Here is a 12,588-nt window from a genome sequence, read left to right on the forward strand (position 1 = left end):
CTTGGGGGATTTTGCAGAGGTAAAACTGTCAAAAAAGCTGTCAAAGAATGACAGCAACTATAATATCTCCTTTTCTTCTTCCTTTTTTTTTTTTTTTTAATGGCTCAAAATAGTGATCCCAGATTACAAAGAATATAAAATGCATTAGCATTAATCTAAATTATTCTCATTGTAAAGGTGTAGTACTGGATAGAGTTGAAAAGTATTGCTGGGAATGCTCAGTGTCTTGCTTAGTGCACAGCAGCAAAAGCCCCATATGTTGACTAGTAAAGAGCACACTGATTTTAGAAGGTATTTTATGGAGACTAAAAATAAACCAGAGACATTTCTGGGTTGCTATGAAAAAAATCTAAGACATCAACAAAGTATTAAGCTAACTCAGTGCCAGCTAATCCAAATTCATATGAACAAAAGGGTGTCAGAACATTGTTGAGGGAATTAGACTAGAAATCAAACCTTTCACATGTACATTTTAGTCTCTAGTATTGTGGGATTAACTATTTTCTAAGTTTTTTTCAGGGAAGCTTCAAGTCTGACAAGGTTGAAGCTGTATTCAGGATTATTATTGTCAACTAATTATTACTAGGTTTCATGATTTTAACTGATGCATCACAATCTTTCAGTCTTATATCAAGTAAATAAAAAAAGATTATTTTTAAATCAGCTCCAAATCTGGCTTATATGTGCAGTTGTAATTCTTGGAAGAACATCCTTTCAGTCTGGCATTTGGATTGCTTAACACTGGACACAATTTCAAATGATGTCTTTAGTTAAAAATTGACACACTCCTTTGTCAGTACTTTACTAAAGGTATTTTTTAGTAAATCAGTATTCATCTCCATTCCTGTCACCACAGTGTAATATTAACATCATTGTTGGGGTACAATGTGTTTATGTAGAAAAAGTATTTTAGAATATTTCAAACTGTTCTCATATTGGGTTTTCAGATCTATCTAGTGTGGCTCTGTGTGGTAGAAGGTATGGAACTGGCTCATTAGAACTGGAAATAGATAATCAATAGTTAAAATTTTGAAGTGTATTTTATTTCAACAAAGTCTTATTGCTTCTATGAGATGCAGTTGTTTTGTAATTAGACTAAAGGACTAGCACTGAAAGTTTTCATGTCTTGTCCTAATGCTCTTGTCCCCTTTCTGAGCAATGCTGAACAATCATTAAGACAGATTTTTATTTTTTTTAAGTACAAGTAGCAAAAATAAATTTTTTATTACTGTGACTTATGAATTGATGAATGAGTCCAGAGCCCTCAGAAATCCTTAAGTGGAAAAAGCTATTGAAAAGAGAGATTAAATGTCAGACATCTCATTATAGTCACTTAAAATATATAGATTCCGTTAGAAGTTAATTCTTAGTACAAAACCAGACTTTAAATGTACTACGTAGGATCATAAAAAGCAGCATTTTTAATTCTCTTCTCGTATCAGTTATGTTGCTATTACTGGAATATGAGTGATATTCTGTCACCAGCACGGCAAGCAATGCATTAAGCAACATAAATGGTTTTAATATACACAGTAAAACTGCAATATGGCATATTTGCCATAGCACGTCAGTTCTTGAACCAAACCTTCCTGAATAGATTCTGTGTAATTCATCAGATAACTTTGTTGCAATTGTAAATATTCCCTTCTTAAAAAAAAAAATCCTTTTTTTTTTGTTTGTTTGTTTTTTAGGACTGCCCTTCAGATGTTGGTGACTTTAGGGCACAGCAGTGTTCAGCCTACAATGATGTCAAATACCAGGGACATTTTTATGAGTGGATCCCTGTGTATAATGATCCCACTGCTCCCTGTGCCCTCAAATGTCAAGCCCTGGGAAAGAACTTGGTTGTGGAACTTGCTCCAAAAGTGCTAGATGGTACCCGTTGTAACACTGAATCCTTGGATATGTGCATCAGTGGAATATGCCAGGTATGTTCATGGTGTTAATCTATGACTTTTGTTGTGAGATACTTGGCACATTAAGTGAGCATTTTTTAATTTTTCATATTCATGTATCAGTTTAGATGTATCTGCAAATACTGCCAAATGGGTTGTAGGTAACTTCCTTTTCTCTTGCACACAAAAGGTCTTGAATGCCTTAGCCATTGGTATTTTTATTATGTAAGTAGAAGATGAATAATACTCTACTGTTTATACATGTAAAAAATTACTCTCCTTACACTTGTTGTAGCTGTCTAACCTTTAGTATTACTGTCATGGTGTAATGAAATTACATAGCCTTGCATTTAATTTTACTCATTCTTTGAGTCTCATATCTCATTAACTCTTTTGAGAAAATCTCTTGTTGTATGGAATCCAGCCCAAAATGTCCCGTGTGAGTGGATCTCTCTCTCATTGTATGGGTGAGTGAGTGTATGCTGTGATTGGATTGTTTCACTGTGAATCTACATTTCATAGAACAGTTTGAGTTGGTTAAAGATCATTCTGTTCCAAACCCCATTTCTAGAAATATTTGTTATTATATATTATTTATTAGAGGTATGATATTGACTTTACACTGTTGGTGTAAAAACTGAGAGTTATAATAATTGATGCTTGCCAGCTTTGCCCATGTCTCACTAGCAAAGAAATACTGCAATCTGAAGTTTTATGCACAGGACAATTTTACATAGAGTGGGTATGTTATTGCAATTAGTTTTATTTCTCTGCAAGTAACTGTTGTTCTCCTAAATGCCTAAAATATATGTGACTTAAAAATGGAGGATATAGCCCAGTGGGCAAGATAACTCCAGTGCAGGAGAAAATGACACACTTGGCAGAAAAGTGCTGCATGGATTACAGCAACCTTAATATATGATCTCCACTTTGCTGTAGGCTTTATGTGACCTCAATGTATACTGTAGTTCCAATACCAGTCATGCCAACACACAATGCATCTGCTGCCTCTGAAATAGAAGAATTCCTTACTTTTCCTCTTCCAGAGACTGCATTTGTGAATAGGGCTTCACAGTGGTATTCAACAGTGTTCATTACCCTGCACATTTAAAACAGGATATAGCTCTCTGAACTCTGGAAGCACTTGCCAAACAATGCATTTCTTTCACAATAATCTTAGTGATGTCTCCTTTTATAATACAGGCTTCCAACCTGGAGGATGTCAAAGCCTTCTCTAGGTGGTAGGTCCACAGCAGCCTTTGCTGTTCCTCTCCATTGCAGCACAGAATTGTCACAGTGAACACAAAGGAGCTCTGGGTTTTTCAGGGGCTTCTGAGGCTCCTGTTCAAAGTGCTGTGTTTCCCACAGTTTCAAAGTTTCCTGTGCTTCCCACAGTGAGCTCAGACATCTACCATCTTTCATACATAGCATAAAATTCACTTTGTCTAGAGAGGATTCAATTTTGTGAATAGTAGTTAAAGTTAAAAGAGCTACCTTCAATGTTTCCTGTTGGTATTTTGCAGTATTCATATATATATCTGAGAGGAAATGGAAATTCAAAGAATACATTATTAAAATAAACTAGGTAGTGGCAGAAGAAATTAATCATTCCAGAAGCAGGCACTGGAGCCCTTTTACACTGTTAATGTGAATGGATTGCTTTTCTACATCTTCAGGGGGAAAAAAAAACCAAACACCAGCAAGTTTAGGATGTGTCCTGTGCTTTAGCTTATGCAATGTAATTAATTTATAACTTAAACTCATAAGCTGTTAGGTGCTTTCACTTTATTTCCATTAAGTCACTGGCTACTGCTGAGGTATTTTTGCACAAATGGAAAATGTCTCCTTTTTAAAGTCTATATTTGATGATTTAGAGTTGGATAGTTTTATTGAGGTTAAAATGAGTCTCTGCTCATTTGAAAAAGCTTTTTCTTTTTGTGAACTGTTCTGAGGGCAGTGGGAAGGTTAGGTACTTGTTGAGAGGAACTGCAGGTGGTGAGGGACTTACTCAGACACCCCCACCCAGCTTTGTTGCTACTCCTGTTCAAGCAGGAAAATAAAACAAATTGACATCTAATCTTTCCTGGAAAAATATGGTTATTTAGTCAACTGCTGTTAAGAACGAGACAGCAAAGTTGTGATTCTCTGCAATTGTTGCTATAAGATCAGTCTGTTGGGTTCTGACATATATTTGGCACAGCCTACAAAAATCTTGGCAAGTGTTTGTACAGTTAACTCATCTAAACAAACATGTCATTCTGCTGATGTGGATATCTTCACTTTTATGCCTGCAAGCAAAAAAAAGTTACCCTAAGAAGACTGGCTTGCCTGTGTCCCTTTCCAACTGGTACTGGTTTTGCTCATTTATTGTCCCAAAGTTGGCAGGTTTTGTAAGATCTCAGATTCCTCTCGTCCCCCAACATGATTTCACTTCATTCTGTTTTCTTCTTATTGGTAAGGTAGGGCTGCATCACTAATTCTGCCTTGGATTCTTGTTCAGTTTCTCCCCTTGGCAGCACATAGATTAACAAAGGCAGAGAGTTCCTGTTGTCCAGCTTCAGTTCTCATTCTTTGCACTTCCTATAACATGCAGAATACAACTAAGTAATGCTCTGTCAAAGGAAACTGTGATATGACAAAACTGCTCTCTGGGTAAAAGACTTGAGTGTCGCAGTGGGTGTTTGATGCAAACAGATGCGAGACGGAGACTTGTTTGATGCAAACAAATGTCCAACTTTATTGAATCAGAAGGCAATATTTATACACTAATCTAAGAGCTAGTGCCACGTATACATATTGCTGATTGGTGATTTCTACATCTCGTTACACACGTTTTAACTTGATTGGCTACAAAACCTTTAGCAACAATTAACTAACAAAGCTTATCTTTCACACATTCGAGATTCTTCGTGGATGTTGCTATCGTGCCGAGTCCCTTAATCTAATCGTCTTGCTTACTCCCTAACCTTCGAGTGTTCTAACGTGCTGTTCCTTGTGGTTACACAATATGCTTTAAGCAGCACTGTCCTTGCACATAGCCCAGGGCTTATGGTCGAATTGTTCCATCAACAATTGCTCGGTACTAACAGTTCGAGATTGTACTGCCTCAATTCCCCCTTCTGACTGAACAAGATAAACTCTTTTCATGGCACGATTGAGCATCCGTTGAAAACATTGGAAGATACAAGGTAGCAATGTTAGCAAAAGCAAGAAAGCAAATAAAGCATAACAAACAGTCTTAACTAAACTTCTTAACCATCCTGTTAAACCCCATACTGAAAAAAGTTTATCAAACCAGTCCCAATTATCTTGTGATTGCAAATGTGTGATCCCTTCTTTAAGTGATTGTATTGCAGCATGTATAGATTGCGAGTGCTCAGAAAGATTCATACAACACATTCCATTAAAATCTTCACAAATAAAAAGAGCAGTACAACAGAATAGCACAATCAACAATCAACATATAGACGAGGGATCCCTTAGTCGACATATAAACGATCACATGAATTACAACATTAACAAATGCCTGTTATCAATGCAACACGAAAAGTACATTTCACACTGCAGTGGAAGGACTTAAATAACTTTTTAGTATGAGGAAGTTCAGATGTCCACTGGCGCATAGAACCAAGGGGGTAGAGGAGGCTTATCCGACAAAAATTGGTCGGGGGGGGGGGGCGAGAAGTGGCTGCGGAGGTAGGAGTGGGAGTGCTCTCCATACCAGGAGCAACTCTTGCTCTCCACAGCAACTTCCAGCCTCCAAAAAGGAATACTCATTCTCATAACTGTGTTTTTTGTCTTACTTCTCACCAATATATAAGAAAAACTAACAACCACCACTAGAAGATTAAAAAATGAAATGATATTGCTACTAAAATCTGGTAAAGTCACCCTGAAACAAAATGAAATGGTACAATTTCCTAAACCAAAACTGCAAGTATAATTACCAACCAAGTTTTTTATCTCTGTATGAAACACCAGTGTACCATGCACCACAATATGCATCAATATTGAGAACTATATTGCAATTATTGAGAAGGAATTAACAGAGTATTAATGAGCATTTTTGTGTCGTATGGCATCAACAATTGAGCAGTAAAAAGATACTGCAAAGGAGATGACTCAAACCGATTTCAAACCGTACTGCGCAATGACAACTTTGGCTTCTTTTACCATTTTCCAATCTAATGCAACCCATTGACCTCCTCCTCCTGGTCCCACAATCACTGGAAAACCATTGGACTCATATTGGGAACCATTTCTCCTTCAACTATAGCATTTTGAATAATTCCCTTCCATCTAGTTACTGGATACACATTACCACCTCCCCCACTACCCTCCCCTCCCCATGCTGGATCTGGAAGAGGTGGAGCAGTGGGTGTTAAAGGGTTAAGGGAAATAGGAGCAGGAATAGGGAACGGATCAGGGGGTAAAAATGGATTAGTGCTCCCTTGTTCGGGATGTTCCCTGGAGCAAAAACTAGAGTTTTTTCAGGGGTATACTCATCCTTGGTTTCCAGTTCTGTCAGCTTCTTCAGCAGTTTCCTTAGTTGCTTGTCTCCGAGTCCCAGTTCCTTCCTTGGCTGTTGCTCTATAGCAGGCACTGATGGTGTTGACAGGTGAAGCAGAGGATTAATTGATGGCAACTGTGGTTAAGAAGATAAATCAGGCTTTCGAGGTGGAAAGGTGGCAGAGCAGTCGGGAGCCGCGGCAGGCAGGCACAAGATCGGGAGTCTGCATTCCAAGATTCCTCGCCTGTGTTCTCCGGCTTCTCTCCCTCTGTGAACTCCGATGATTCTGGTGGTGTTTTCGGTTGCTTTTGGTTTTGCTTCTCAGTCCCATTTTAGTTTTCATCCAGCCCCCAGGGTCAAAGGGTTCTGGGTCCAAATCCACATTCACCATAGCAGCAGTGGTTGGCAGCAGGGGGGCAGAAGGGGGGGCAGATGAAGTAGTAGACTCTTTTCCTTTTAAAGTTTCAAAAAGTGTTCGCCAAGGTGCTAAGGGTTTGGTGGTTTCATTATTGCCCCGTGTAGTGGCATCCCATAATTTAACTCCGACCTCGTCCCAAAATGTAGGGTCATAAATAGAGACTGAATTGATGTCAGAAAAATGCTCACGTGTCCATTTTAAAAGCAGTTTTAGATCATGGCCAGGTATAACTTTTTTATCCTTATTAAGTAAAGTCTTTAAAGTATAATAAACGTCTCGTTCTTCTTTTAAACCCATAACAAAAAGTTTCTCCAAGCTCACCTGCCAATCGCGAGGAGGTGATGAAGGTGCGCACCACAATTATCGGCTTCCTTTCAGCCTTTTTCTTCACTCTCGAGTTCTTGGAGACCTGCGACCGGATAATCTTCAATCTTCTTTTTTCTTTAATAATCTTTAGCAATTTTTAAATTTTTATTTACAGTCTTTAGCCCGATCACGTCGGGGTCACCATTTGTCGCAGTGGGTGTTTGATGCAAACAGATGCGAGACGGAGACTTGTTTGATGCAAACAAATGTCCAACTTTATTGAATCAGAAGGCAATATTTATACACTAATCTAAGAGCTAGTGCCACGTATACATATTGCTGATTGGTGATTTCTACATCTCGTTACACACGTTTTAACTTGATTGGCTACAAAACCTTTAGCAACAATTAACTAACAAAGCTTATCTTTCACACATTCGAGATTCTTCGTGGATGTTGCTATCGTGCCGAGTCCCTTAATCTAATCGTCTTGCTTACTCCCTAACCTTCGAGTGTTCTAACGTGCTGTTCCTTGTGGTTACACAATATGCTTTAAGCAGCACTGTCCTTGCACATAGCCCAGGGCTTATGGTCGAATTGTTCCATCAACAATTGCTCGGTACTAACAGTTCGAGATTGTACTGCCTCACTTGAGACTTCAAGGGAACTAAAATCTAAAGGTGATGGAGCAGGGAAAATTTTATTGGGACAGTTAATAAAATATTTTGGGGTTGCTTCTGTCTTAACTCAGCAGAACTGTTCGATCATGTTAGAGTCTCCTACCACTGTGCATCTGTTACCAGAGCAAATATTTGGGGCTGTTGTGTTAGATAGGAACAGGTCAAAACTTCACTGCCAGGAGGATTTTCACATGTAACATCTGATATTTTTTCTAGTCTCTGTACAATTCCCAACATGTTGTGTTTGTTTTTTGTTTTCTTTTGTTTTGTTTTTCTTTGCAATACATTCCTACTGTGCCCATCTGGATGTAGGTGGAAACATTTTAAAACATCTGCATGTCAGACGTGTGGGCAACATGAACCCAGTTACTCCATCTGCTTTGAGGCCCTGCCTCTCTCTGGTTTTTGCTTTTAATTGATGCAGACATATTTTTTTTTTTATGCCAGAATGCAGAATGGTGTGTTAGTTGTGTCAGTACCTGAAGTGGTTATGGTGATAATTTTCTTAATATGGAGTAACCTATTTGGACAATAAATACGCCCATTACCAAAAAAAATCTGAACTCTTAAAGAGCAGCCTGAGTAGGTCTGTCCCAAGCTGTCACAATTAGGTCAAAGATGATGTAAATCCTGTGTTGAACTTTCCATTTAGTGTTAGCAAGTTGTTTGAGTTCCAAAAAAGGCAGACACTACACTACTTTGTAGCATATGGCATAAATTTAGCTGACATCAGAACAGATCCCATATGTCAAGTGCAGTGCCATCAACTTCGGCCATGCTAGTTCTCTTCTGTCACGTCATGATATGGTAAGTAGGTGTATCTCTCATCACCAGAGCACTCTTGTGTTTGATGTAAAGGTCTGTTGGAGCTTTTATTGAAAACAGTTTCTGTAAGCTTTTGGAAGACTTTGTTTTATGAGCTTTGCTTGTGCTTATAATCATAGCAGAATATTAATTTCTTCTGAATCTTGACTCATTTTATTCTGAGAGTTCATTACTCTCTTAATATTTTTTGTATACTTTTCCTCTGAGTTCCTGTAGACACATCTTTTTGTCTGTAAATTTTAAAGAACTGCCCAAGATGTACAGGTGGTCTGGTGATCAGTTACTTAGAAATAAATGTTTCCTTTCCATCCAGTATTGTTGCAGACATAAGGCTTTTTTCTCACTCATGCATGTTAGAAAGGTTAATTCATGAGTACCAGTTAAAAAACCCTTTTTCTTTTTCCAAAATGACTTTTTACACTATTTCTTAATATTCCAGAACAATAACAGAAATTTCCATATTGCCTTTTTCTTCTTTTTAACCTCCAAACCTCAAGTAACTTATTAATGAAGAACTGATTTTGAGTTAGCTTTGTTTTAAGTGAGTCTTCATACTGAACCTGCCATTCTTTTTGGAATACCATTAAACAGGCAATGAACAGAGCAAAGTATGTTTTGGGGAATGGAGGATCCTCAGGGTAAAACCCCATATTCTATCTCTGTATTACTTCAGGCACCTGGGTCAGCAAGCTGGATCTTATCCAGAGTGACTAAGGGAGTTACTTATGTAGATCCAACAAAACTTTCTGGCTCTGAGCTACATATCAAAATCTTCATAGTACTATATATACATGTGACATATGTCATAAAAATGAGGAAAGCAGCAAGCTCCAGCTGCAGTTCAGCTGGGAAATGTTGGTTGCTCTCCAAATGTCCCACTGAAGGATGGGGCTGTGCTGCGTACAGGTTACCACATCCTACATAAGCCCCCTGCACCACCCCCCACAGCCTTAGAGGGTTGGAAACCAGCAGAAACCAGTATACACACTCTAAGGGATGCACTTGAACCATGAAGGGATGAACTTATAATGTCACAGTCCACCTTGGTGTAGTGGTTCAATTTCAATGACATTGGCAACTCAGATGTGCTTCTCCTACTGTTTCTTACGGAGAAATATTCCCCACAGGGATTTTTTACATAGTAAGTTTATCCTTTCATGTCAGAGAAGTGGTGGTTTTTTTTCTGATCTCCAGTTTCTTATCAGTATTTCTTTTTTTCCTAAGTGAGTTTCTCTGAAAAGTTTTGATTTGTTTTAGTGAACTTTGTGGAAATGCCATTTTATTTCCCAGTCTAGCAATATTCTAAATTTACATGAGCAGTGACAGTAGAAAAACTGGCCATTTGTTTGTTGTCTCAGTAAGCAGACTTGGCTGGATCCAGTCATAAAAGCAGCAAAACAATCTGTTTCCATATCTTTATTTCTTTTTTGAAAGCGTTTTCACAAACAAGCCAGGTGGGAGCTTGTGTCCTGTCCTCTGAGCGTGCATATTTTCTAAAATTGAGCCCGTGTGGGAAAGGTTACTTGCTCCCCTACTGGGTGGTCCTATAATCTTTTAGCTGCTCTAACATGTGACAGATCCTGTAGTAAGAGTTAAATGTTTTGGAAACACTCCATTTTATTTGATGGAAGTGGATTTACAGAAATGTGGAACACTCGGAGCCTCTTGCCTTCAGATATAAAAAGTTTGCAGAAATATGTGGAAAGTCTTTTTAGGAGCCTTTCAGTATGCGATGAATTTTATGCACTGTATTTTTTATCTTCTGTGGGGTTTTTTTATTGCTTTACATTCTTTTCCTCTGTGTGGATGGCTTGGGAATTTGAACATCATGGGGTGTCTTGTGCCCATCGTTCTGACTTATTTTATGCCACTGTGAGGTTTGCATTTTGACACGCTTTGCCTTTTCTTCCTGCTTTCTTATCTCTGAACAACAGAAAATCCTGAGGCAAAGGAAATGTTCCTACTCCCACTGTCACTAACACCCATTCAGCTTGGCAGCTGGGATTGCTGCTTCACTTGCTGTGAAGGCATGGGCTGGGACATTGCTGATCAGAGTACATACTGAAGGTCCCCAGAGGGGCTGTATTCTGTTCATTAATACATGCTGCAGCCCATGTCAGCTTCTCTGGGCTGATACTGCTCTGCACTGACTCGATTGCAGGGATGTGAGAACCTGTCCCACTATTTGTCCTTTGTTAAACTGAGCTTAGACACAGCTGAAGAGTTATGAGACAGGACCCTTTGAGGACAAAATCATGTCTTAGACCAAGTTAAATCTTCAGTGAGGATAAACCAGAGTTTGAAAGTGGTGCTTTAAAGTTAATATTCTGCACTACTTTTAAAAGTAATAAAAAAAAATAATAAAGGAAGCTGCTTTCTTAATTGAGGGGATGGTCTGGGATCTCTCCCTCTGCTTGTCAGAACCAATTACTTGTAGATGATGAGCATGGGAAAGAGCCAGTGGGAGTTTTTCCTTTATATTCTCTCTAGAGACAGATTTTATCTTTGTAGAAATAAAGTGCAAACTGAAATTATCACAAAGCAAAGGATGTGAGCAGAGTGCAAAGTGAATGAATAGATGGGCTTTGAATGACAGCAGGGCAAAGATATATAGAAAATATTGACTAAGAGCAAGATTATCACGATAGGTTTTATACTCATCTTTTTACTACCATAAATTCCCATAGCCCTATTTAAAATTAGTTACTTGTTGGGTGGATGCAGACATCCCTAACATCTGCCTGTACTGTGATTCTCTGCTAAGTAGAACAGGAGAAAATGCAACAGCTGATGGTGATGCAAGAAGATCTGAGTACTGTGATAGCACATATGACTGTGCAGTAAATACAGCCTTAATTTCTCTGAATTTATTTTTGTGGTGCATCTGTGTTTATAGAAATAGAAATACTTTTTCTCTGACAAAGACCTTAGTATTTTAATTTTTCTTGTTCACGGTGATTTTAATAAACAACAACAGAGATTTATCTTTTTGAGCATGTAATGTTTTTTCACTCTTTTCTTCTACTAATGAAATAAAACATGTGTCCTTTCTTAGTCAAGTCACAAGACTTGGTGAAGATATTACTGCCAGAAATAATTCTGAGGTTATCTTGTATTTTCTGCAGTGCTGATAACCTTTAAAATTATGTAGATGTTTTTGTTCCTTTTTTATCTTAGTTCTGATCTCTTGTAAGGCTGAAAGAAGTTGGTTATAATAATCCAAGTCCTACAATCATGGTAGCAGAGCAGTCACATCCCTTCATTGGGTCTGTTTGTTGTAATAATCTTTAATTGTGTGCTTTTCACATCTTGACCAATTTCATATGCTGTGAAAATCCAATTGCCCCTTATCCACAAAGTTTGTGCAAACTTTCAGCAGATTGGCAGTGGCAAAATGAATAAAAGATTTGCTTACTGAGATGCTGCTATTTAAAAGGGACATTAAAGACCCCCTGGTTCCTACTCCCCTGCATGGACAGGGACACCTCTCATTAGAGCAAGTGCCTCAAAGGTCCCTCCAGCCTTGAACAATTCCTGGGATGGAGCATCCACACCTTCCCTTGGCAACCTGTGCCACTGTCTCACCACCTTCACAGTGAATAAGCTATTCCTGTTTTCTAACCTAAATCTTGTCCTATCACTAAATTCCCTTGTAAGAAGCCACTCCCTAGCTTCCCCCTAGGCCCCCTTCAGGTACTGGAAGGCTGCTGTAAGGTCACCCTGGAGCCTTCTCTTTTCCTATTGATGTATGTAATTTCAGGCAAAAACCTGAAATAGAAATAATAGTGACACAGCACATAAATTGTGCTTGTTATGCAGAGATCTCTGATTTTACTGTTTTTTCACATAAATGTTCTTTTTATAGAGCAGAGGTATATCTTCAAGTTATGTATTTGAAGTTGATATCTCAAGTTGTTACTGTCCCAGAAACATTTTATTTATAACTGACATACA

General features: G+C 38.3%; 1 protein-coding gene across 2 annotated transcripts in view; it reads left to right on the forward strand.

Moving 5' to 3' along the window:
• ADAMTSL3 (ADAMTS like 3) overlaps positions 1-12,588 on the forward strand; it is a 177,415-nt gene that overhangs the window by 86,475 nt on the left and 78,352 nt on the right. For both annotated transcript variants that reach the window (XM_030456756.1, XM_030456757.1), the window contains exon 6: positions 1,692-1,928. In XM_030456756.1, coding sequence (XP_030312616.1) covers positions 1,692-1,928 — 237 coding nt within the window. The remainder of the gene's footprint in view (positions 1-1,691; positions 1,929-12,588) is intronic.

This window comes from Calypte anna, chromosome 10, assembly GCF_003957555.1.
Source record: "Calypte anna isolate BGI_N300 chromosome 10, bCalAnn1_v1.p, whole genome shotgun sequence".
Lineage (NCBI taxonomy): Eukaryota > Metazoa > Chordata > Aves > Apodiformes > Trochilidae > Calypte > Calypte anna.